Here is a 27,605-nt window from a genome sequence, read left to right as displayed (position 1 = left end):
TGTGTTAGACAAAGAAAGTATACACAGATTTTTATTGCAGAGCTCACCTAAGTTCTGCTGGTTAGATTTCATTGGTGGTATAATGCGTAGTATAATAATAATATCTAATAATCACAGATGGAGTATGCATATCTGGTGAAGTTTTGAGTGATCAAAATTCCATGCATGCAGTAATGACAAACTATGAAATATTATACACCTTGAGTTTCAGGTTTCAGTGGTGAATGATACTAGCTGGTAGCATTCAGCAAAAAACATTTTATACCTTGTTGCATAAATTAAGTGTATAGACACACTTCTACACTATATCCTTGTATGGGTATTGCAAGATTTTTATAATGCTGAAATCATTACACATGCATACACACACATTTATAGTGAAGATAAAAAAGAATATATAAGATTTATATCATGCATGAATGGATACATGAGATTTTCATTAAAACTATTCTAAAAATTTAAGTGTTTATAAACAGATGAAACAAGTACATTATATGTACTTTTCAAATGAAAATTATACTAGCTACTATTTGGTAGTTGTGAATTAAAAATAAAAATAATAAGTAAAATAAATAAGCTAAAAACAGATGAAAAAAGTGGCTGCTTTGATATTCACTTTTGAATAATGAATGAAGGAAGTGTACAGTTAGTTTGGCCCTCGACAGTTTCCACATCAGTTTGGGCCTCATCATTGCAAGGACGAACCAAGCACTTCATCCCAGTACAGTCTAAATAGTGTCCATTGGGTACATACTCCAGCTGAACTATATCATATGTCTGGACAATATCACCAGTCTTCTTTCCTTCAGATGTGATACGGAATACATGATTAGAACACTCCTCAGCTCCATTGCTTCCTTCCTCATCTTGTTGAACACATTGTGTGGTGCTACAGAATCCTCCCTCACTGCTACAGTCAAGAAATTTGTTTGGCTTTCCTTCTAGTATGATGGTGTCACCGACTTTGACCTTGTCACTCTGTTCCCTGTTGATTGTAGTATGGATTGTAAACTGGTGATGAGTACACATTAAATTGTTGAAACTGTTTATCTTGCTTTCATCAAAACCAGCATCACAGGATTTCTTGGAGCACTTGCCAAGTACACAAGTCACCCAGGTACCATCATCAACAAGCCCCAGGGAAATCTTGTTTTCTAAAGACGGGAAAAATCAGTTATGTAATTGCTTCCTTTTGCGCAAAAGAACTGGTACCAATTGTATCAACAGAATCAGTACAAATTTTGTTGGTGGTTGTGTCTTACCTATCTTAATGCTCTTCTTCCTGATGGTATCTTCTTCACTTGGTGACAACAGTTCACAAAGAGAAGGTATTGACATTTCTGGACATTTGTACAACTTGTTAGCCTGTTCTATGTCCTTGCTGCTAATGGTTATTTTTTGTCCGACATCTAGTCCTGCATCTCTTAGACATTTGGGAAGGTCTTTTTTCACTTCAAAAATATCACGATTCCTTTGTTTTGCAAAAGCATCCTTGCCATAGTGCATCACACTGGCATAGTCATATCCAACTCCAAAATCTTGCAGGCGATGAGGATCAATCTTTTCATAGCTATTATTGGCTGCTTTGCTATCAACAAGATTGTCATAGTTCATTTCAATGTATTCATCCCTGTCATGTCTTTGATGTTCGTGATGGAATCCAATTACATGCCCCAACTCATGCATGGCATTGCCTGGAGTACTACAGCGTTCAGACAGATAAACTTCATACGATCTTTTATTCCATATTCCAACACCTGAATGGCATCCACTGTATGGGAGAAACATAATTAATATCTAATACTAAATAATCATTATAGGGGCACTCACAATGTATGATTGGTAAGTATAACATAGGAATGCTCATCAGTACGCTTCACAAACTTTATGCAAGTGTACTTCTGCCATATCCTCATTGCTTTGATGAAGGATTTCTCATACTGAGTGCCTATGGGAATAAAATAAGATTTGTATGCAGTAACAATATGTATATTATAGTAACATTAAAGACCATTGGAACATTTCAAAGTCACAGTAAGATTATGTGTAGCAGCTATAACCCACTGCAACGTAGCTAGCCTATGCTTATTGACTGTGATACATTGCATGTGAAGGTACATATATGATGCTTACCAATTATTTTAGGATCCATCACATATGGAATCATGCCATCAGTCCAAGGTTTTGGTAGGTCATTATGATCTAGATTAGCTATGACTGCTCTCCTTCCATTGAAATTTTTAGCTTCTTTGAGAAGGCGTTCCTGCTCTTCATTTAGGATGATGTCTGCTAACTCACTTTTACCACCTATACATAAATGAAAAACTGAAGTCATGATGTTGCCGGGATACTTTGCTAGCTACTATGCAGCTGGTAGTTATCAATGTGTACCCTAATATGAATTGTGCTATACTACAAACACATAGAACACTGTAACTAGTTATGCCAAAAATACACATGTATTAATTAATTTGCTTTACATGCTTGTGGCTACCTATAGCTAGACTCAATGGTGTAGCATGAACAGCAACTAACTATAGCTATATAGCTACAACAGCTAACTACATCTAACTACAAGTACTTTATGCAAAAGGCATGCATGCATATAGAGCTATAACTATATATGGGCATGGAATATTATGCATGCATAGCTTTATGTAATATTATGCATGCATAGCTTGTGAAACTTTTGATTGGCCGTAAATATTATGTCAAACATTTGAACAAAAAGATTTCAAAATATTTTTAGCGGATCAAGCAGTATCACAAATGAGCCAAATTTCAAGATCATGTGTAATTGCATCCATAAGTTATTAAATGTTTTTGAGGATTCAGCTCAACGTGAACGTGCTATAGCTACATATATTCGTGGAACATATATAGCTATATACACAGCTTAACTATAGTATACATAGAGCTATATATAACCATGCACTCATTATAGTGCCTATATATACGTATCTGTGTATACAACTATAGTTATATATTAATAGGGCCCATGCATGACTTGAGGTACATATGTAACTGTGACATGAAATCCATTTCACCTTGCCCGTCGCTTAGCTGGAATAGCTCTTTCCACTACTAATAGTGACAAACTGCACAAACAACTTGCTAATACTATCCACTTCATATCTACGTATATAGCTACGTATGTATCTGTATGTATTGAAATTTACTCACCTATAAAGCTCAATTATTAATCTGGGTCAGGGCAATCTTTTTATACTGAATGCAGACCTATGATTGCTACACGACACTGAATCACGGCACCACGGTATTTATTATTATTATTATTACTAGGACCGCGTCACATACAACCAAGTACATACACCAACGTTGCAACCTACCCATTGGGCAAGTATAAACAGTGCCATAGGAAACACTCAGAGCAGTGTGCGTGTACCTGTGGAAATGATACATATGCATACGTACGCAGGTAAGGGAGTTTAACTGGCATCAGAAAACCACAATACTAAAACACAACCTACACAAAAAACCAAGTTAAGTTAGATATATTGAAAGTAACTATATATTGTAGGTGTGACGTGTCTCTGAAGATGACTCAGCAGTGAAGTGAGGCTATGCAGAATAAGGGATATGGTGAAGGCACAATTAACAATTGATTCCAATCAAGCCAATATGGCACAACAGACTCTGTTGTAACTAGAGGCCACTGGTAGGGTCCGCAATCCGAAAAATCAACTTCTACAAATCAATCCCCCTACCATTGTGGGATGTTCATTGTAGTATCCCATTGCTTGATCCACCATGAAACCGGAGGCACGATTGTTGTCTTTACAGAAATATTGTTTTCAGTATCTCGCAAGATGCAAAATTAATTTTTTAAATTTCGTGCTCCACACAAAGGATCGGATGAAACTTGCTACTTAGCCAAATCGTATCCAGAGATGATGTAGTTGAAAAGTACGCACAGAAATAAGTAAATGATTTGCTGGGTGCCCAGCACAGGGTTGCTTTCTTTGAAAAACAGACAAAGAGATACGAAGTTTCGAATTCAAACTGCCCTACCACCCAGGGCGAAAGAAGCCAACTCTTCCTCATAGTGTTTTGATACAGTTGGGTGCATAGTCTGTCTATGCTGTTAGTTTGGAAAAGATCTGAGACTTCTCACCATCTGGGTGACGAGCGTCAAAATTTTCTGCAGCATCAAAGAATTATGCCGCGCTTTCTAGCCATTTCCAGCGCTTCTGCAGCCACAGCAACCATCAATTATAAACTAAAACTATGGTAAAAGATGTCCCTGAACGTTTGGTAGCAGCAGTTGTCAATTATTATTTTATCCACGGCTTCCACGCTTCACTCTAAGGTATGCATCAAGGAGGCAGCAAAATCGTCCAAATTTGACTTCACCTCTCACACTCCACAGCAGCTTCAAATCTTTACTAGATCATTCTACATCACCATTATGCTGCAAAACATCCAAAACCAAACCGAAAAAAGCACAAAATCTTTCATTTTTGATTCGAGCTGGGTGGAGCTCCTGGTGAGCTGCTGGTATACTGCATCATATGAAATCACAGAAACACCAACTACTACTACTACCAAACATTTTGATCCATCATTTATCATCATTCTAAACAAAATTAAGTGACCAGTGTGGCATCAGAAGTACTGGAAAGCACTTTGGTACCATTGAGAGAATCCCTTGAAATGACGCACGAAAATTTTGACGTTCTTCACCCAGATGGTGAGAAGTCTCAGATCCTTTCCAGACTAACAGCATAGACAGACTATGCATCCAACCTTATCACATCACTATGAGGAAGAGTTGGCTTTTCTTGTCTTGGCTGGTAGGGCAGTTTGAATTCGAAAATTTGTGTTTCGTTTTCTGCTTTTTGAGAGAAAGCAACCCTGTGCCTAGAACCCAGTGAATTATTTGCTTATTATTGTGCGTACTTTTTAACTACATCAACTCTAGATAATATCTAGCTAAGCAGCAAGTTCTATCCTGTTCTTTGTGTGGAGCACGAAATTATAAAAATAATTTTTGCTTCTCACGAAATATTAAAATCGATATTTCTGTGAAGACAACAATCGTGCCTCCGGTTTCATGGTGTATCTAGCAATGGGATACCACAATGAACATCCCACAATGGTAGGGGGATCGATTTGTAAAAGTTGAATTTTCGGATTGCGGACCCTACCACTGGTGATGTACCTGTATATCAGCGGTGTGGCATTGGCACAGTGATCACAGTCTATAATATTATGCATACAGCCATGCACAACATACAGGAGATAGTTACACATTGTTGTATATGCAGCACTGCATCGGCTTCTTGTATAGCTATTACAGACTCACAGTAGACTAGTAGTTAAGCCGAGTGGAAAATAATTCCAGCCGCCAGCAAGCCAGATGAAGGTGGCGTTATAATGAAAATAATTCCAGCCGCTAGCAAGCCAGATGAAGGATGAAGATGTAGACCTATAATACAACTACCGGTACAAGTATTACATTACTCATTACCTTGCTGTTCCAGCTGGTTGTTTATGAGCGCATCAACTTGTCACCAGCTGGTCCTTCACTGTATGACGCCTGGAGCGCATATCCTGCACACAAAATACACAGTTACAAACATTTAAACATACTTGTAATGTTGTTGCGCGCCTGGCCTCTCCGCGGGAGAATTTTTTTTTTGGGCACACTTTGGACTTAGAAAATTTTCACGAAATATTTTTTCCGGATAATGTTGTGTACGTAGCCCGGATACTGACATGTGGAAGACTAGTTCGCGGCAGGGCCAACAACGTCTCCGCCAGGCTGGTAGCAGCTAGAAAAGAAGGGCGAAAAAAATTGTTTCAGAAGAACCAGTTTATATAGAAGAACTCTTTTCTCCTGCCGTTTTATCAGAAGTACATGGACTGTTCCCGAGACTGTTCCTCCCTGTTCTTACCTTGTTGTCTCACTCAGTGGCTGCTCATCAACTGATTTCTCAGTGGCGTCTCGCATTACCTGGCAGTACAGAGGTATTCACAGCTATTGGTGAAATTGATTATTGGTCATTCCATACCAAATCAACAAAAAAAAATCCGGACCCCTTTCGATTTTCGTGAAATTTGGCACAAACATGGCCCCTTCAAGAAACTTTCTCACACCAAAATTTGGCTCATTTCATAGGTCTCCCTTTAAGTTATGACCACTCAAAGTTTCTACTGAAAATTTTATTTTGCTTACACATCTTCAATAAAATGGCCATAACTTTGCTTGTGATTGACGTAGAAACATCTGGTTTAGATTTTTGAAATGCTTATTAAATTCTCTTTCAGGGGATATATAATGTTTTATAATTGCTCAAAGGAAAAGGTCAAACCACAAAAATGTAGCTTTTTCCTTTGATCTTAATTTTCAAAAATATATATTCTTTAATTAAATATATTTTTGGTTTACATGTTGCTCTAATAACTACCATTCATCACTGTGAGTTTAAAGTTGGGACCAATAGTAGATCATGAGTTATAAGTGTTAATGTGTAGCCTTGTAATCACTGTTGTTTGTATGGTTCAAATACGCAAAGATGCAATACGAATTGCAAGTAACTTTATATAATAGTACGTCACAATTATTTTATACATTGTTGGTTTGTAAGTAAAATTAATTTGTTTATGTTTTGTAAGAAAACCCTGTAAAAGCTTGTAATTAAATACATATACTCAAGTAATTTACCCCTTATCAAGCTTGTATATATTGTTTCTGATTATGACACCAAGTCGAATATTCAAGTTCAATATTTCATCATATAGTAGTGAAATATTGAACTTGATGAGATTTTCACTAGCTACAGTAACTGCTACTGCTACTGTTAGCATTTAATGCTGATTGTTGATATGCAAGCACGTATTTTGATACACAAATGTAGCTATAGTGGAAACTGTCTAAGCCAGTAACGCCAATTTTTTTTGGCCTTAATAATGTAGGTGACTATTTATATAGTTTGATGTGTACAAATCTTTTACTTGAACAACTTAAAGTTGGCCCTTAATAGAAAGGTGGCCTTTCATTACAGGTGGCTGCTAAGACAAGTTCCACTGTAATTTGAAACATTTACAAATAAAACAATGTTATGTAGCTGCATTCACACAGGCATGAATGTTTCAATATTGTAATCTACTAGAGCTTTTCTAACAAGTAGTAATGAACAACTGATGTAGTATTAACAGTCTTTTCAACTTATACCTTCAAAAATTCAATTGTGTACTGATATCAATGTATCAAGTTTCCATGTGAATGACTGTAGAGACTGTCATGCAATATGCACCAGTTTCAGTCTCAACTTTTACTATAACACTCCGATTTAACTTTGAAGTTAGTTGCGTTGACCCTTTCTTTAATCGATTGTTGATGTATTTCACTTAAAGCTATAGATATGCATCAGTGTGCAATTGCTGTAGTGAACCTTTGTACAATGTAATTTCTATGGAACATTTCTATGATTCTATGATTTTCAATTATAGAATCAAATTATGAGCTACATTGCTATTTTTATCATGATACAGCTGATGTATGGAGTTTAAGCCAGTTACCTTAGGGCCAAAATTTATGGGCCTTAATGTGTAGGTATAGCTGCTTAATACATTTGCATAAGTGTATAGCAACAATTTAAAATTGGCCTTATTGGAGTGGTGGCCTTTCTATACAGGTGGCCACTTTCCACTCTATTCCATCAAATTTTTAATTTGACGAGTAAGACAATACATAGTGGTTTTAGAAGTGTACATTTTTCCAGCAAAGGCATTATTTATAGGTTCAAACATATAAAGGTGGCCTTTAAGTGGCCATGCAGTAGTAGGCATTCCCTTTCAGAGTATGATTCAGAGTGATATACAGTGTAACATATCTTAGCAGCTACCTTAAAGGCCACCTTTTTATAAGGGCCAACTTAAAATAGAATATTTCTACTCTAATGCAACTATATGAAGCAGCTGTCTAGGTATTAAGACCAAGAAGCTTTGGATATCACTAAGACATGACATTTCGATTCCACTTTACATGTACATATGTATGAATAACTGTGCATGTCGTTTGCATCCATTATACACGCGTATAAGATTGGAAACTATCATCATAATCTGTGGCCGAATATTATTGTACAGTAAGTAAAATTGAAAGAATATACATTGGAATATCATTAGTTGTACAGTAAATCCCTTATAAATATAGCTACCTCTATAATAAGACCACCTCTATTTATAGGACACTAAACTTACAGCAAAAACATAATCAGTGATTCTTTTATTAGGCAGCCTTATTATTGCTCCAACTTTCTTAGCTTTAAAAGTGGCTCTGTTAGTATGGTTTCAGTGTACTGAGCCCTTGTCAATACAACCCTAACTATTTTAATGCATAAAATGATTTTTGACATACTAATATAAGGTAACTTGCAATTGGTATTGGAAATTACACTGAAAATACCATACAAACAGTAGTGATTACAAGGCTACACATTAACACTTATAACTCATGATCTACTATTGGTCCCAACTTTAAACTCACAGTGGTGAACGATGGGTATTAGAGCAACATGTAAACCAAAAATAAATTTAATCAAAGAATGTATATTTTTGAAAATTAAGATCAAAGGAAAAAGCTACATTTTTGTGGTTTGACCTTTTCCTTTGAGCAATTATAAAACATTATATATCTCCTGAAAGAGAATTTAATAAGCATTTCAAAAATCTAAACCAGATGTTTCTACGTCAATCACAAGCAAAGTTATGGCCATTTTATTGAAGATGTGTAAGCAAAACAAAATTTTCAGCTGAAACTTTGAGTGGTCATAACTTAAAGGTAGACTTATGAAATGAGCCAAATTTTGGTGTGAGAAAGTTTCTTGAAAGGGGCCACGTTTGTGCCAAATTTCATGAAAATTGAAAAGGGTCCGGATTTTTTTTTGTTGATTTGGTATGGAATGACCCTTATGTGAGTATGAAACAGCACAGATATTATACCTTATATATTATCTATGGAAACAGCTTGTGTTAATTCTTGTGAAATAAATGAACCACTGTGTATGTATTACATGCTTTTCAAGTCTGCATTAATGGCCTGTGGGCAACATGTACCCACAGACAATTACTATTACAGTTATACTAATGTGACAGTTGGTTGAAGTGGGTGGGTATTGGTTCCCCAGAGCGACGATAACAAAGACATATAGGATTGGTGTTATGAATTCTGACTGAACAAGGGATATTCACTACCTATGTATGGTCCTGTAAAACCATCTGTGATCGTGATCAAGATTTTTGATTTTATCTCAGGAAAAGGAGACAAAGCTTCACTCAAGATCTTCACTGCTTTGCTAATACAAGCCACCTGATTACCTCTTTTAAGTCAGTAGAAACTAACCTCAGTTTTGATTGCTGTCATGGATGGTTTTACAGGAGTATTATATTTGTGTGAACAAGCAGTTGTGCTTTTGATGGGTTTAATAAAGAGTTGTTTTGTCCTTGGACGCTATGATGTTTGTAGTATTGGAGATAACTTTGATTCGACCAGTTCTATGACTATGCTGCTGTAATCTATGGGCCTCATTGTTAGGGTGAGTTGAATCACTTAAACACAGAGCTTCAAAACTGGTTAGTGATTTTCGTTGTTATGAAAGACTCCATCATTTACAACTACCCACCTAGTATATACAAAATTTAGAGAAGACATGATCACCATGTATCAGTTGTTTCGTGGTAACATGCACCAATCCTTGCAGCTTACTAGATTCTACAAGCATGCAGTGCATAAAAGTTTGTAAAGAAATATTTTATAATTGAAGATTGGAATGCACTACCGAAATACCAAAACATGTTGTAATGGTAAGTGAATTTACTATAAATGTGATTTGAATTGATCGGGTATCTGTCTCAAGCTTTTTATTGTTGTAATAATTTATTTTATCGTTGTAATATCAAGTTTAAAGACTAAATTACATCACATTTCACAATATAAAGTAATATTTTTCCCTAATTTGCCACTCAGATGTTCCTTACTTTACAGAAATGTTGCTGATTTTATGTATTGTGTTATAGGTATTGTATTAGGTAACAATTCACTACTTTATTATGTGATGATCAGTGTTGGGACAGTGACTTTTTATAAAGGTAACATATTACATATTACTTGCAACTGAACTATTTAGTTACAGTTACATATTGCCCATAAAGTAAAGTAACTATAATAATATTACATATTATATTACTTTGTGTCCACAGCCCTAGGCTAGCTGTCACGTGTGAAACTACCACTTTATCACGTGACATGATTGCATTGTTGGACAACGTGCAAATCTTGGTTATAAGTAAGAAGCTGGTGAATAAGCTTCATTCAGTAGGCTTCATTACTTCGTTGTGGCTAGGCGTTACTCAGTGGATCACTAACCTACTTAGAGTAATAATATTATGTAGTATTAGATTCGTTACAGTAACTATATTACTTAGGTAACACATTACATTTGTAAGTAAAGTAACTTGAGTTATATTACCTGTTTTTATAGCGTATTTTGTTATATCACAAAAGTAATAATATTACATAACACATTACTCCCAACACTGGTGATGATGATTTTGTGTAACGATCTATGATTGAGTGTGATGTTCTTAATTTGTAGGTGGATTCACATTGTTATTGTGAATGATTTTAACCAAGCTACTTCTCGTCTAATTGAGGTGTGGAACAATGAGTCCGTATTATCACGGTGATCTTGTGAGATGACTGATCTATGTTTAACAATGAATGATTTGACATTGAGCATTCAAGGGTAATGGCAACAACAAAAGACACGATTGAAGTTTTGCATTTAGATGTATATTACAATAGCACCAGTGTGTGTATTGTAAAGCGCCTCCACACAACTAATTTTTGTTGATGGCTACATGTTATTGATATCACCGTCTTTAAGAAAATGGTATATTCTTTTTGCTGGAGTGTATATAGCCAATTGTATTTTGCTGTACATAGAATGTATGCTCACCTCAATACACAATATGCTAGCTGTATCCCCACACCTGAAGGCTGCATTAGTGTTAGTGTAGTAGATTTAGTGCACGTTATTTACTATTTTATCCAATGGTAAATTTGAAGAAGTACTTTTATTACTCCATGATTTATAAGGTAGTTGTACTTGAAAATGTATTGTCCTTTACTTGTCTAAACAATGCCTGGCTGATGGCTGTAAAGAAATTACTCGTACAGTGCTTCCTAACCCCTAGGTACCAAGACATGTTCAGACAATCAAAAGTTTGGATAGTCAAAGCCCATTTTATACACAGAGTTACTTTAATGGAATGCACACCTTAGACGAAATACTCTAGTAGAACAGACACATCTACTGTAAGTATGTGGATAGTCGAAGCTCAGATAATCAAGTATTCACTTCTATTAGGTGTGATATATTTAATCCATTGTTGTGACAGCTATAGTGGATGCTTTATGTATGTACTAATTGTGTTACCATACCATCTCTTGTACAACTAATGATAGCCTAATTGATAAAAAAGGAAGTTGTGAAGTTTACTCTCCCATAGCCATATACTACTGGTATCAGTTCTCAGGTACTATAGTATAAGAGCACATGTCATTTAAAATTTCAGCAATAAAAATCAATGCATCCTCGTCAATTTTATAGAGTACATTTACTGTACTTCTATATGCATGTATGAACTTGAAGTGCTATTGGTCAATAGTGTGTTAGTGTCAGGTCATTTGGGTTGCATTTCAAGAGACTTAATGTGGACCCATACTCATGCACCATTTGAGAATGTTTTTGGTGTCTTAAGTGATATATGGAGCCACACTCACAGCATTCTCTATGGGCATTTATGTATCATGTCAGATTGTGTTGTTGTAGGCAACAATAGCCTGCATGGTGTCAAGAACAAATGCTATGCCTGCTTATGGGAGCCTGTAGACTATCATGGAGCCACACCCACTTATCAATCATTGACTATGTGTGTTTTGGTACCTGTAGCTGCTCATTCATTTTCTTTTGCAGACAATTCTTCATGTTGATCAACAACCCTGACTTGCATTATGTAACTCTTACTCCTGAGTTTAAAGCAGCATTGAATGGATTATCTAACTTAAGTACTGTAGAGCCTCTCTTAAAGTACCCTCCACTATAAAGAAACATTTCTGTGGTTCCTATAGAATAGGACCTCTCAGTAAAATTTCATCAGTTGGTCTCAAACTGTTCGTTGCATACTTAGTGGTTCATTACATAGTGGTTCCAACAGATAAGAAACCTCTTAAAGATTGGTATTTTTTGTCCTTTGTAATAATAAAGATGTAAGAGGGTAATAAACTACCACTGCTATTGATTGGAACCTAGACAGATGAAGTTGTCTACAATCAAGGGGTTCACTGTAACTAACTGTATGGTTGAGTCGTATACATAGAACTATGTTCTACATTGGCCAGTAAGTAGCCTGGCAGTCACTCAATTAAATGGTTAACAGTAACCACATCTGTGGACTATGATCATACACAATTCTTGCACAGTACGTAACATAGTTATTAGAAACTAGTGAGTTTCTTTTCTGTTTTCATCAGCTCCCACATATTTACCCATTATTGCAGATTTAACAATTATTTTGTCTGAATAACACAAATTGAATATGCACAGTTATTAAAAAAAAAAGCAACATTTATATATAGGTACCTAACTAGTCTCACGTGCCAGACAGTTTGTGTGTGTGTGTGTGGGGGGGGGGGGGGGGGCAGGAAATAAACCATCTGGTCACTGTTGTACACTTTTCATGAATACACTGACATGTAATTAGATTACATCACACTATTGTTTTTGCCAAGGATAATCATGCCAGCCAGTCACATCTGTGAGCAGGCTGAGGCAAAATTTGTACTGTTAATGTCATGATGTATTTGAAACATTGCTGAAGGTCTTCCTCGACAATTCCACTACTTCACAAATCCATAGCGAACCAATACTAAACAATGATTTTAAGAGCTCTGTACAAGGGGAACAAAGATCCTAAGCCCATGGCATTGTTCAACTTCAGTCCTTTATTACAGTAAGATTTTTAATAATTGGTGTTTATTTTATCATAGAGCCTGCAAGGCAATCTGATTGGCTCTGCCAACATTCCGGCAGTGGTCACAGAATGTGTACAACAGTGACTAGAAGGCTTATTTGCCACCCTCACACAAACTGTCTGGCATGGAGTTGGAACAATGAGTCCTTATTTTCACAGTGATTGCATGAAGATGAGATGACTTGATCCAATAAGCATTTCTTGGTATTCTGTAGTGTGTTAGGTTACCTCATTAGACGTTAAATTTCCTGGCCAGTTGCTTGCAATATCTGAGTTTCCACCTACAAACAAGAACATCATACCCAATACACATGTGATCACACAACATCATGACCACATAATGTAGTGATGACAATTATAATATCTATAATGCACCTATCAATGTATTTACAGGAAGAATTGACACAAAACTGTGGCCACACTATGGGGCATTAATTTTGATAATGATTCATTAAGCACACAAATACTTTTCCTTGTACATAACTTGTCATATCCCTGTGTGGATAAGTGGGGATTTGACACAATAGGTTTGCCCTTCTATGGGTCAGTCGATTCAGCTGTTTGAAATCCCCATATATGCCCAAGGGCGGGATAGTGGGGTAATACATTGATAGGTGAATTAACGTATATAAAACCAGTAACATCTCTATAGGGTAAGTCTAAATGGGTGTATCCATTCACTGGACTGGTATATTTTTGGTTTTTGCACATTCTGTGGTTAAAATTTATTGAGTCTCACAAGTTAAGGGTCCTGAGGGAACCTACAGCCCACTACTAAATGCTGAATATGAGCAGTAGAGTATGCGATAACTGTTTTTAATATTTTCACTGTGATTTATTATGTCCTACAACACTTATTCCTTACCCTGGTGTACAGTAATGCTGTAGGGAATGTATATCAGCAATAATTAACCAGTGATCGACTTGCCAGTTGACAATATCCTTCAAGATATCCTTAGTGTGAGCTCAGGAATTGAGCTAGCATGGACAGACTTGTTTTCAGTACTGCGGGATGCAATGATTATAATTAAGCACATGCTGAAAAATTTCTAATCGGTAGCTAAGCCTTTCTCCAGAAGTAAAGGTCTTGCCACACAAGACTATACTATATATAGCTTGCTCCTTGAGCTCACTAAGGATATCTTGTCAACTGGTGAGTTGATCACTGGTTAACTATTGCTGATATGCATTCCCTACAGCATTACTATATACCAGGGTAAGGAATAAGTGTTGTAGGACATAATAAATCACAGCAAAATTATTAAGACAGCTATAGCATACTCCACTGCTCATATTCAGCATTTAGTAGTGGGCTGTAGGTTCCCTCAGGACCCTTGGCTTGTGAGACTCAATACATTTCAACCACAGAATGTGCAAAAACCAAAAATATGCCAGTCAAGTAGTCCAGTCCAGTGAATGGATACACTCATGCAGTCTAAATAGCGAACACACACTACACACAGTGGTGTCACAAGAATAAAACACAAGCTGCTTCACACTGACATTATCAGTTTCACCAATAGTTGTGAATAACTCTGTGCTGCCAGGTAATGCGAGACGTCACTAACAGATCAGTTGATGAGGCAGCCAGTGAGAGAAACAAGGACAGTCCATGTGAGTCCATGCATTTCTGAAAAACGGCAGGAGAAAAGAGTTCTTCTAAAACAATTTTTCGCCCTTCTTTTCTAGCTGCTGCCAGCCTGGCAGAGAACACGACGTTGTTCTGTTGTTGGCCCTGCGAACTAGTCGGCTTCAACATGTCAGTATCCGGGCTATGCACACAACATTATCCGGAAAAAATGTTTCGTGAAAATTTTCTAAGTCCAAAGTGTGCCCAAAAAAAAAATTCGCTCTCCGCGGACGTTTACTAATCTTCTCCTTCGAGCAATCTGTAATTAAACAAGGGCGTGGTGCCAGGCGTTATATAGAATTACACGTACGGTAAAGCGGGGGCGGTAAAGTCATCAGCACGAACAGGCGTAGTTATTATACGGTTGTGCCTTCATTCACAGGCGAATCTATCCCCGCTTAGTTCATGTCTCTAGGCCTCGTAGTTTTCTCAAACATTATTTATTTATTATTTATTTATTCATTCATTAATGACGTAATTTTACCGCATTTCGTATAGTACTTGGTTGTATAATTATTATTTATCTAATTTGTCAAAATGACAGGGTGGCACCAAAAGGCATAGCCTGTACAAGGGTGCTTCACTAAACACATACATTTAATACAAAAATAACACTACAAGGACAAAGAATAACAACACAAAAGTACACTACAAAGAAAAGAAACAATAGTTACAATAAGCAAAACACACACAGAGACTTAAAAAGCTACGTACAGAAAAGATGATAAATGGAGCGACGAAAATGATTTACAGATTGAATAGCGAGTGTATCAAATGATACAGTGTTACACAAAAATACAGTATTCACAAAAAAAGAATAACGGTGACTGTTGATAGAAGATAGTAAAGGTACAATAGACAGTTCATGGGCTCTGGTGCAGGAAGTATTACAGCGATAGTAATCATAAAAGTTAAGAGATGTTCTGTTGTTGAGGATATCATACAGTGTTGACACAGACAGATAGTTACGACGATCAGTGAGACTAGGCCAGCGCAGCGAATTAAGACAATCATCAGATGACTTACTCCATTTCCTGGAAATAGGATCCCACTGGCTCCCACATGCCCACCTAGCAGCACGACGTTGTACAGACTCTAGGCCAGATATATCACGAGCAGTATGTGGACTCCACACTTGACAAGCCATGCATACACCAACGTAAAGAAGCCATGCACTTGGAATGTGACTGCAGTGTATAGCTTCTCTGTAGCCAGACCGCTTTTTTCCTTTCCCCCTCCCGCACATAAAAGGAAAACTGCTGTTTGCCAAGGATCGAGAGACTGTATCTCTGTAGTTATCTAATTCCTCTTCTCAAGAATAATTGCTGACATGTTGCTACTAAACTACAAGTTTTTGTTGTATGCATGCACACTCAAATCTATAGGGGTTATATGTTTCACCTTTAAACGGAACTTTTGGGTGAAAAATGCAAAACAATTCAATCTCAGGATTCACAATTTTATGAGGGACATGTCACCTGCATATGACTGCTTATGCTAAAGAGTTGAGAGGTGGAGCTATGTGAAGTTTAACTCATATCTCAATGTTTGAAATTTTTCCTGGTGGTAGCTATATATCCCCAGACCCCCAGAATAGCATCCAAGAAAGTTGCATGCTTTTAATAAAAATAATACAGAATGTGACTGCTCTATTAGAGTAGTTGAGTGCTCTAGAGTATTGACTGCTCTATTAGAGTATTTTATACTCTGAACTTTTGTAAAAATCAATGCAAAATTGTGTGAATATGCTTGACCAGTTTCTCACTGTAAAAATTAAGTAGTAATACTGTGGAAAATAGTGAATGTCACTGCACATTGTAGTGACCGTCACTAAGAATTTCCAGTGACGTTCACTATTTGCCACCTATTTTTTACAGTGTTGGAAACCTCAGAAACCCGCCGTATCTGCCCTACACAGTGTAGCTAGCTTGCAGGCTAGCCCTGCATGCTAATGGATGCACATATGGCTAGCTAGTATATACACAGCAAAATAGCTACAAACTGCAAAAGAGGTTCAGTATACTATGGCACTTAAGAGAGTCAACATTATTATTCATTGCTTGACATGCAATATAATAATAATCATGTAACCCTGTATGGTCTTAAGTACTTGATCATAAACACATACCAGCATGTATCATGTACAAGTGCACAATGCACATGAATGCACAGTTGTTCACATGTGTATTTGTTACCCTTTCCCCTGACCTCTCCCCTGACCTCTGGCTCATTTGCAGCACTGCTTGACCCACTCATCTTTTTGTTCAGATGTCTATAGTGTCAATCAAAATTATCACCAAGTATTCCCTGTGGGAAGCCATAAAGGTACAGTGTCCATATTGCAGTCCTTTCCCAATCTTGTAATGGAGCTAAACCAACGTGTCAGTTGTTAACACCTTTGCTGTCACTACTAATCATCTAGTTAGATGAAATGTTAACTCTCTTGAGAAAAAAATCCACTTTTGCTGTTTTTCAGGACCTAGCTATGTAAATCTGCCTATTGTGTAGATGTCAGTTAACGCAGCCACAAAAAGACATGTATTTAGTCCAATATATGTTGTATGGTAAACACTTTGTACAGGATCTTCCTTCTGTCCAGTACCCAACTGGTAAAGCAGATAACAATAATTTGACTTTATATAAAATGCTCTATTTTCACAGCTGACGCAACTAAAAATTCATTGATGCATGGATAGTAAAATTTAAGTGCCCATTAAAATGTAAGCTATACACACATGTATTTAGTATCCTACATAATGGTAGCTTGTACTATGTGACACAGCTGAGCCCCATCCATGCCTTTAAGCTCTCATAGTATTTTATGTATTTTGTACTGAGGTGTTCATCAAGTGATATATTCAGGTAGTAAAGGGTCCACAAATATTGACAGGTATAAACTAAAATCTTGACTGAAAAAAAAAAGTATTATATGTAAGTACTGAGCTATAATTATTCATCCTCAAATAATTCTAGTTCAGTCCGTTCCAGTCTGCAATATGCATATAGCTAGGCCATTGAGAGTCTAGTGAATTAAAAGTAGTTATAGCTATACATACTGTAATTGCAGCCAACGTTTGATACATAAGACAGTCTTCTTAAGGTATGCTAGCTGAGTCACCACATTATGCACCTTTGTTTCATTATTTTAGTTCTCAAATTTAAATTGATAATTCAGCCAAACAAATAGAATCAACTTTGTAGCTCCGTACTGATAAATAGCAGCACATTTGTTACTAAAATTATGCTCAGTGCAAGGGGATACCATTAAAGGATGACTATATACGCTCTACAGTCATTGCCAGTCAAAGCAGTTAACCTTGATGATGCACATGCAAGCAACTATTGAGATAAATACCACTTTGTTTAACTACCTCCAGTTTAGGGATCAAGTTTGGTATCACTGCACACCATGTTTGCAATTATTTACATTGTGTGTTCCTTAAACAAAACAGGATAAGATTTAATCATTAATAACACTAAAACACTACACCACCATCTATAATTGTCTGTTGGTGCACAGTTATGTGTGAAGGGGATGTAGGAAGCCAACAACCAAATCAGAACTGTAGACCAAAGTTGGTTCAGCAGGAACTCCATGCAACTGAAGGGAACAACATCACATTAAGGTAAATGCCTGAATGATTAAGGCAAAACTTACAAGTACAGTGTGTCATATATTTTCTGGACAGGTGAGAAGATAAGTCATGCAATGTTTAAGTACAGATTGAATGCAGAGAAGGTCTCAGGTCCCAGCTGTTCTGGCTCCTTTGGTGCATGCCTAGTTGCTAAGGATCAAGCCACCACTCAGTGTGGAATTTTGCATTCTTTACATTTTAGCTACATATAGTATTTTAAGCCTTCTCACAGGTCCCTAGTGGGATAGTATTCACAGAATATATCTACCAGATTATCTCATTAAATTTTTATATGTAATGCTAAAGATTGCATGACAAAGAAGAAACTCAAAATGTATCCCATACTGTTATTACTATTGTTTCTGCATGTATAGTTGCAGTTGACAGGAAAATTTATGGTACTATAATAGAATTCTTAAATAGCATACTATTATATGTATCTTACAAAGTTTTGTAACATTTCGCATTTCATTTACATGTTATTTACATTGCATGCTCCTTAACCTGAACAGAAAGAATTTGTCCTCTAGTTTTTATATATCCTCTTCAATTTACACCGCAAAATATGAGAATGCCATCTTACATTGGTGTACACACTGTAATAAGTAGCTACCTTTTGATGTTTTCTGGTGACGTTCACTAACTTTAGCTTCACTACCAGGTAGTGAAACTATTTTTCAGTGATGGTCACTAGCATCACTAACTTTTAAACTGTACTAACAGTAGCAACAAAAATGTTAGTGAATATCACTATCTTATACTATGTAGTGAAATCACTAACTTGGTAGTGAAATTACTGTAGTAATGATTTTCACTGTTCCCATGTGTTGTGAACATCCACAAGTCAGTGAAAGTGTGAAGCATCTTCAGTAACTTCACTAACTTATAAGCATCAAAGGAATCTGAATAACCAGACCAGAGCACCACTGCATGACAAGATCATAAACACTAAAGATATAGATCAGCAAGAACTGTCACTGAATGGGACAAAATAATTAACAATTGAGAAATCAAACTGGTTATTGTGCCTTTGTATTTTGAGTGGAATGATGATGTCTCCCTCCTACACATGTAACAATAGGAGAGTTTGTATATCAATATAATGAATATTGACCCAACGTAGTGGGATTTCATTAACAGAACACTCTGGATGTATTAATTAGGATATATGTCAACAAGTGCATGATGTACGTTTGAGTTATATAGTTTCTTAATTCTTAGAAAACTTTTACAGAGCAAATTCTTTCTATTCAGGTTAAAGAGCATGCAGTGTAAATAATCATAAATAAAGTGTGTAATGATACCAAACTTTGTATTTAAACTCATGACAAGTGAGTAACAATTTCAATATCACTATTATTAGATATATTGGCATACCATATAAGGCTTCTATATATATATAGTGTCATAATTATTCTAACAATAGTAACAACAGTGTGTGATATAATATGACTCATCGGTGACCTCTTGCATCAGCAATTAGGAAGGGTTTTATAATGGGATACATTAATGATCTTTGGGGGATGTGTGGTTGAGAATTGGTGGATTATCTAGGGTGTGTCTGGGGCATACACCAATAGGAAAAATTTTGTAAATTTAGCTTACTGAGATAATAAGTTTGACTCCAAAATATCACTTTGTTTAAGTGGCTCGCAATGGTTATTTCATTCACTTAGAAGAGATAATATCACTATTATATATAGCAGTTTTTACCAAACTTGTTTGTTTGATTCATACTATTTCATATTAGATATGGTGCCATTAAAATTACCAATCATATCACGCTCAAAAAACCTGATTAATTAAACCAATAGAAAATGTATTGGGAAGCCATGAAAGTGATCAATAGTAAATATGCTGAAATTTTGCATCTGCATAGACAAGCAAGGTCATATCCAAAAGTGAGGTCATTAGTTTGCAGTATTTGGTGTATAAAGCCATGAATGTGCAATATATATATTTCAAAAATACTGGCTCCATTAGAGGTGTTTAAATCTTAGATACACTTTCCTCTGCAAAAGTAATTCATGCCAAATATTTAGGGGTGACTATTGATTAGAATTTGTCCTGGTCAGAATACATCAAATAACTAATAAATCCAATACTGTAAAATGCTTTTTACGACGTAATATAAGCAAATGTCCCCCCCCCCAAACCAAAAGTAGGTAATTGTTACAAGGCTCTTGTTAAAACTATACGTATTAGAATATGCAAGCACTGTCTGGTCACCCCACACACAGAGAGACATTGATACCATCGAAAATGTTCAAAGGTGTGCAGCGAGATTTGTAACTAACCCAGTATGCAAGTGTGACTGAAATGTTATCCAACCTGAGCTGGCCCACATTAACCAGATGTAGAAATTAACAGAAGGCTATAATGTTATATAAGATCATACACTGTCAGGTTGATATAAATGCTGACAATCTCCTTATTCCTAACCCTGACATCTACCACACCAGAGGACACAATAAAAGATTTATGATACCAATGGCAAGGATTGACTCTTAAAAATTTTCTTTTTTTCCGTCCGCTATTAAAATTTGGAATTCCTTAAACCAACACGTGATCAACTCAACAGAGATTAAACGATTCAAACACAACCTAGCTGGTCTAGAGACTATATAATTAATTAATTAGTAATTATGTATGATTGTAATTGTACTGTTTCTATTGTGCACCACACTCTTCTTGAGGTCTGCACAATATAACAAATAATAATTTGTAAGAATCGAAATGGTGCCATTGACTGGCACTCTTATGGACAACTGATACTCCATCTGTATGGTAACAGAGCTTAACTGTGCTAGCAGCAGTAACATACAGGATGGACTAGTGAAGATTTACCTGATGAATAAATCTAGGTTAAAAGCCATTGGTGATGAGATGAGGGATATTATTATTAATGTTCATATGAGTATAACACCTCACAAAAAAGATTTGACTTTTACCCTACTACTGGAACTGCTTTCAGACTGGTACATGGTATTTTACTTGGTGTTTTGGTGATTACCGAGCTGCTGGTATCACTATTGAGCTCCATGATAATGGTCAATCTGGCTTTCTGCTACCTCCTGAAGTATACTTCACAGTACCAATGCAATGGTTATATATCAGGGGTGGAGGAGACCCTTTTTTTTTGGGAGGGGGGGAGGGGAAGCTGGGGTGTAGCTAGGCATATCCAGGGGATGACATGTCTTATTCGTATACCAATCTAGGAGGGCCTGGCATGCCCCCCACCTCCAGGAAGTTTTGAAAATTAAGCCTCTGAGACTGGGAGTGATTTTAGCAGTTTATCAGAAAACCATTAATATTAGTTTGACTGTTGTATTAGGGTAACTGTTTTATTAGGGTTTATCGATCCTAGAATTACTAGAACTGCAGGTAGCTAAGCATTTGTATAGTTAGCTGTTTGGTGTAATACAATCAGCACGATTGTTCAATGACAGCTATGGATATTTTTAGGGGGCCTAAGCTCCTCCATATTCTTTTTGACAGGGGCTACAGCCCCCCTCTCCATCTTCTCCCCTGGTTATATTGTTCATTTCTAATGGTGAAGAGATAATACCAGCAGTGATGTACTATGCAAACAACCTGCTGGAAAATCCTTTAAAGAAAGAGTAGAATGTTGTGGAAGTTGTATGGATACTTCATGACCAACAGTTTTGCCTTTGTTTGTCAATAAGCTATTGTTACTAAACTGCATATAATATTTGTTGATTAATAAATACTTGAATATAGGAGTAACACATTAGTGCATGAAGAATTGTTAAAACTGAGGACTGTAAATTATATTTATATGGTCAATTATATTGTTATCCAATGTGCTTACCATGATATCCCATTTTTAGAAAGAGGTCTATACCAATTATTTGTGTAATTCCTCCTATTGCACCAGTTACCTCACAGACCAGAATCTTGTGGTGGCATGCAATCTTGATACCTACCAAAAGAACCACAACAGATGGAATCCAGCATGCCTTCTGCATTTATTCTAAACTAACCATTGACAACTTGTCCTTGGCTCCATTGGTTAAGCAAGATTAAGATGCTCTAATAGAGCAGTCACCCTAATACAACAATCAAGCATAGTAATTGCAGAAATTGCTTCAACTTTCAGAGGGTCTAATTACCTGGGGGCAAGGCCGCCCACAGGGAGGAGGGGGGGGGGGAGAACTGGGGTATTTTGTCCCAGGCCTTAGTCTGAAAAGGGCTCCAGGGGGCCCCATCAAGGGCTCCTTGAATACCTGTTTAAAAGATTGATATACTCTAATAGTGCAGTCATAGTATTCTTCAGAGGAGCAGTGTAGCAAGCTTATAAATAAGGAGGTATAGTTGGTGAAGGGTAGCTGTTGTCAACACAATACAAGTAAAAGTGCACATCCAGTAGTCACACACACACACACACACACACACACACACACACACACACACACACACACACACACACACACACACACACACACACACACACACACACACACACACACACACACACACACACACACACACACACACACACACACACACACACACACACACACACACACACACACACACACACACACACACACACACACACACACACACACACACACACACACACACACACACACACACACACACACACACACACACACACACACACACACACACACACACACACACACACACACACACACACACACACACACACACACACACACACACACACACACACACACACACACACACACACACACACACACACACACACACACACACACACACACACACACACACACACACACACACACACACACACACACACACACACACACACACACACACACACACACACACACACACACACACACACACACACACACACACACACACACACACACACACACACACACACACACACACACACACACACACACAAACACACACACACACACACACACACACACTGTACACACACACAATAGAGCAATGACTGATTTATATCTATGCAGTCAATTATATTGCTATCCAATGTGCTTACCATGCAATTCCCTTTTTAGAAAGAGTTCAACAGAGGTCTTTCAATTATTTATGTAATTTCAGACCCTTGCTTTGCATGTAACCTTCCTACTGTTTAATTAACTCAGAAAACTGGTAGACATACTATAGTTGCAGTATCAGTGTATCACAAATTTAATACTATCCCACTATAGCTATAGGGACATGTGAGTAGCCCAGGCCCTAAGTGTGGTTTCTCCCGATCTCATGTCAATCCCTCAGGCCTGCTTATATAGACAGATCAGAGATCTTCTGACACGCACCAAAAGAACCACAACATATGAGTGCCTTCTGAATTTAGCCTAAACTAAATATTGACTACTTATCCTTGGTTTCTGAGTTTACAGAAGCTGGTTTAAAAGTAGTGCATGCTACTACAACATAATCTATTAATGTACAACTTTCAGATAGTCTAATTTTAAAACATTACCCTGGTGGCATGCCTCCAGACCTCTCTAAAGTGGTATGTTTTGCATGCTAATGTGTTTCTCACACTAAGGAAGCTATATGCTTTCCTTCTTTCTTCAATATTGCTGGGATACAACTATAATCCTGTACATGTACAGTGTACTGAGATACTGTAGGAGGTTTAATAGCAAAAGGAGGCCGAAAGTAGCTGTTATCAATGTTTATGCATGTATAACAGTATATAGCCAAGTGTAATTTTATTGTTAATTCCTGACAATGGTGAGATAAAATATAAAATATACAAATTATAAAAATTTACAAACGTATTGCATACATTGCATGTTGGAAAAGTATATAATTAAAAACATTGTTTTAAAAATTCAGCATATTAAATATAGTTTAAAACATTTAAAGGATGTAAAAATATGATTATACTATATCGCTTGATAGTTGTGAAATTAAAGAATAAAAATAAGTGAAAATAAATTATAAACAAAGGAGGAAAAGCAGCTGTTATCACTATCACTTTTGAATAATGAAAGAGGGTGGTTTGCACTTAGTTTGACCCTCAGTTTTAGACTCCTCATTACAAGGACGAACCAAACACTTCATCCCAGTGCAATCCAAAAGCTGTCCATTGTGTTTATACTCCAGCTGAACCATATCATGTGTCTGGACAATATCACCAGTCTTCTTTCCTTCAGATGTGATGTGGAATACATGATTAGAGCACTCCTCAACTCCATTGCTTCCTTCCTCGTTTGGTCGGACACATTGTGTCATACTACAGAATCCTCCCTCACTGGTGCAGTCAAGAAATTGGCCTGGCTTTCCTTCTAGTGTGACGGTGTCACCAACTTTGACTTTGTCACTTTTATCCCTGGTGATTGTGGTACGGATTGTTAACTGGTGGTCAGTACATGACCTTTCAAGACTACCGATGCTCCTTTTCGTTTCATCAAAGCCAGCATCACAAGATTTCTTGAAGCACCTGCCAGGTCGGCAAGTCACCCAAGTACCATCATCAAGCCCCAGAGAAATCTTGTTTTCTAAAGATGGGAAAAGTCAATTAATTTCTTTCTATGGCATGTGCAGAGATCACACATATTAACAGAATGAATACACATCATACTGTGCTTGTGACTTACCTGTTTTAATGTTCTTCTTCCTGATAGTAGTATCTTCTTCTTTTGTTGGCAACAACAGCTCACAAAGAGAAGGTATTGGCATTTCTGGACATTTGTACAACTTGTTGGCCTGTTCTATGTCCTTGCTGCTAATCGTTATTCTTTGTCCGACATCTAGTCCTGCATCTCTTAGACATTTGGGAAGGTCTTTATTCACTTCAAAAACATCACGATTCCTTTGTTTTGCAAAAGCATCCTTGCCATAATGCATCACACTGGCATAGTCATATCCAACTCCAAAATCATTGAGGAGTACAGAAGGTATTTTGCTGAAACTCTTTGTAGCCGCTTCACTACCATCAAGGTTGTCTTCAATAACTTTGATAAAATCATCCCTGTCATATCTTTGATGTTCGTGACGGAACCCAATTACATGCCCCAACTCATGCATGGCATTGCCTGGAGTATTACAGTGTTCAGACAGATAAACTTCATAAGGTTTTTTATTCCACATTCCAACACCCGAATGGCATCCACTGTATCAAAAGAAAACAAAAACTAAAATCTAAACTAGGTAACACATTATAAGAATACTTACGATGTATGGTTGGTAAGGATAACATAGGAATCTTCATTGGTGCGATTTACAAACTTTATGCAAGTGTAGTTCTGCCATATCCTCATTGCCTTGATATAGGATGTCTCATATTGAGTGCCTGGGAACAAAAGAGTATCTGTATGCATGTCCTGAATAGAGCAGTATACATACATATCAACAATATAGCTAGCTACATGCATGATTTCATGTTCATCTTGATAATGTTATTTCATGCATAAATGGCTTCCCTATAATGATCTCTCTGCTTGGAATTTTGTATGATAGTGTAGGACTAGCCACTAACCAAATACAATATTGTTGTTGTACATTTCTTGTGTTAAGAATAACAGAGTTGTTTTGTGCTGTTGATGTAAACTCATTCAGTAATACAGCTATAATATTATAGTTAACACACTGTGTATAGATGTGTGGATGTGGTAACAACACTCACCAGCAATTTTAGGATCCATCACATATGGAATTATGCCGTTAGTCCAAGGTTTACTATACAAATCACTTATGTCACTCAGATCAGCTATGACTGCTCTTTTTCCATTGTAATTTTCAGCTTCTTTAAGAAGTTGCTTCTGCTCCTCATTTAAGATGATGTCTGCTAATTCATTTCTACCACCATTATTCACTACAAAAGAACTTGATTTAATAGCTATAAGGCTAATTAACACATGTATGCATGGGGGCTATAATGCTTCACAGTACAACCTAATTCCCAGTTGCTATAGTATAGTAATCTGAGCCCGCGGCCTGAGGCGGCTATAGGGGTTATTTTGGGGTTGCAGTTTATAGTTATAGCTATATATTTTAGAGCAAACAGCTAGAGTATTGTGACTTTCGAGTATAGCTGTAGCTATCGTGACATATTATATGCATATAGGCAGGAACTTAATTATCATGACATAGCTATAGAGGCTGCATACGACTCGAAATTCATTTTACCTTGACTACTGTGATGGCCTGCTCGTCGCTTAGCTGGAATAGCTCTTCCCACTACTAGTAGCGATAAACTGAACAAAAAACTTGCTAGCAGTATCCACTTCATAATTTGCCTACAATATATAATATACTGATACGATTAGCTTAAAAATTTGGCTGACTTGCTGCACTTGCATCAACGTTCAGTTTTATACTGAGCATGTAGCCATAGATATTAGAGCCTACAGAAACCGTAGGCTCTAATATCTATGATGTAGCTAACTATGGAGAAGCCATTCATGTACTGAGCCACGTACGGAAGAGTCAACACCAGTTAATATTTCACATTTACGTTTCCAATGGCAATCTGAACACAAAGAACTATCATCATACCATCATGTCCAGGAAAATGTCATCATCATGAGTATCATCATGAGTATCATCAGGATCATGCCGTCCAAGAAGTTTATATGTGGCTAAAAGCCAAACAATGTCAGTGTACGTGGAGCACATAAAACTACAAGGATATTCCTCTAAGTGATAAGAAAAATTCAGTGATACCTATTCCTGCATGGTGAGAAAACTTACAGCACAGGGTGGCAATGTTTTGTATACAATTTCCTGCAGGAAATCTGCTCATAGTGTCCTTGTTAATTAAAGAAATTCTTCTAGTGATGTGTTGCATGTAGCTGTATGTTACTCTGCCAAATGCAGCAGCAGTAGTAACCAGGTCACGACATATTTATGGGGTGCTGTACAGCACACCGGCAATACTAACATATGCATACTACTCCCAGCATGCAAACATGCAAATGACCTATATATATACCGAAAAACAGACTGTATAATATTCAACTCACTATTATAACTGAATACTGCATGCAAAGCAAATAAACTTAGAAATCATATTTCCTTGCATGTCCAATGCCATTTACAAAACTATAGCTATAGCACATTCTACTACAAAAATCACTTTTACGCAATAGTTAACTACTATATAGCTACATTATTTAGCTAAAAGCACAGTGGGAGATTTGATTTTTTCAACAGGAAGGTTATAGTCCTTTTATTTACTAGTGTAAAAATAATTTAAAAATTAAAATATGGGGAAAAATAAAAAAACAAGAGTCAAACAAGCCAGCATGTTAAACACACTGATCTCTATTTAGGAC

At 36.8% G+C, this 27,605-nt stretch overlaps 2 protein-coding genes and 1 long non-coding RNA gene across 4 annotated transcripts; 1 reads left to right on the top strand and 2 right to left on the bottom strand.

The window, feature by feature from the left end:
- Nucleotides 1-366: 366 nt before the first annotated feature.
- On the bottom strand, nucleotides 367-5,459 carry LOC136259818 (zinc metalloproteinase nas-4-like). The gene is made up of 6 exons (XM_066053371.1): nucleotides 5,327-5,459; nucleotides 3,351-3,406; nucleotides 2,134-2,307; nucleotides 1,831-1,948; nucleotides 1,263-1,771; nucleotides 367-1,154 (listed from the first exon to the last, which is right to left on the bottom strand). The coding sequence occupies exons 2-6, from the start codon at nucleotides 3,352-3,354 to the stop codon at nucleotides 613-615; spliced, it is 1,347 nt and encodes a 448-aa protein (XP_065909443.1). The 5' UTR covers nucleotides 3,355-3,406; nucleotides 5,327-5,459; the 3' UTR covers nucleotides 367-612.
- A 3,452-nt stretch (nucleotides 5,460-8,911) lies between these two features.
- On the top strand, nucleotides 8,912-11,116 carry LOC136259830 (uncharacterized). 2 transcript variants are annotated; one of them, XR_010703369.1, is made up of 4 exons: nucleotides 8,912-9,354; nucleotides 9,406-9,831; nucleotides 10,045-10,116; nucleotides 10,623-11,116. It is a non-coding gene; the product is annotated as an uncharacterized lncRNA (long non-coding RNA). The 2 variants fall into 2 exon arrangements; XR_010703368.1 differs by having other exon boundaries at nucleotides 8,920-9,831; nucleotides 10,623-11,114.
- A 12,938-nt stretch (nucleotides 11,117-24,054) lies between these two features.
- LOC136259805 (high choriolytic enzyme 1-like) lies at nucleotides 24,055-26,601 on the bottom strand. Its single transcript, XM_066053352.1, has 5 exons — nucleotides 26,458-26,601; nucleotides 25,955-26,143; nucleotides 25,504-25,621; nucleotides 24,927-25,441; nucleotides 24,055-24,827 (listed from the first exon to the last, which is right to left on the bottom strand). The coding sequence occupies exons 1-5, from the start codon at nucleotides 26,558-26,560 to the stop codon at nucleotides 24,301-24,303; spliced, it is 1,452 nt and encodes a 483-aa protein (XP_065909424.1). The 5' UTR covers nucleotides 26,561-26,601; the 3' UTR covers nucleotides 24,055-24,300.
- Between the last annotated feature and the right edge of the window lie 1,004 nt (nucleotides 26,602-27,605).

The sequence above is a fragment of the Dysidea avara genome, chromosome 7 (assembly GCF_963678975.1).
Source record: "Dysidea avara chromosome 7, odDysAvar1.4, whole genome shotgun sequence".
NCBI lineage: Eukaryota > Metazoa > Porifera > Demospongiae > Dictyoceratida > Dysideidae > Dysidea > Dysidea avara.
This window is presented reverse-complemented; position numbering and strand designations above follow the sequence as displayed.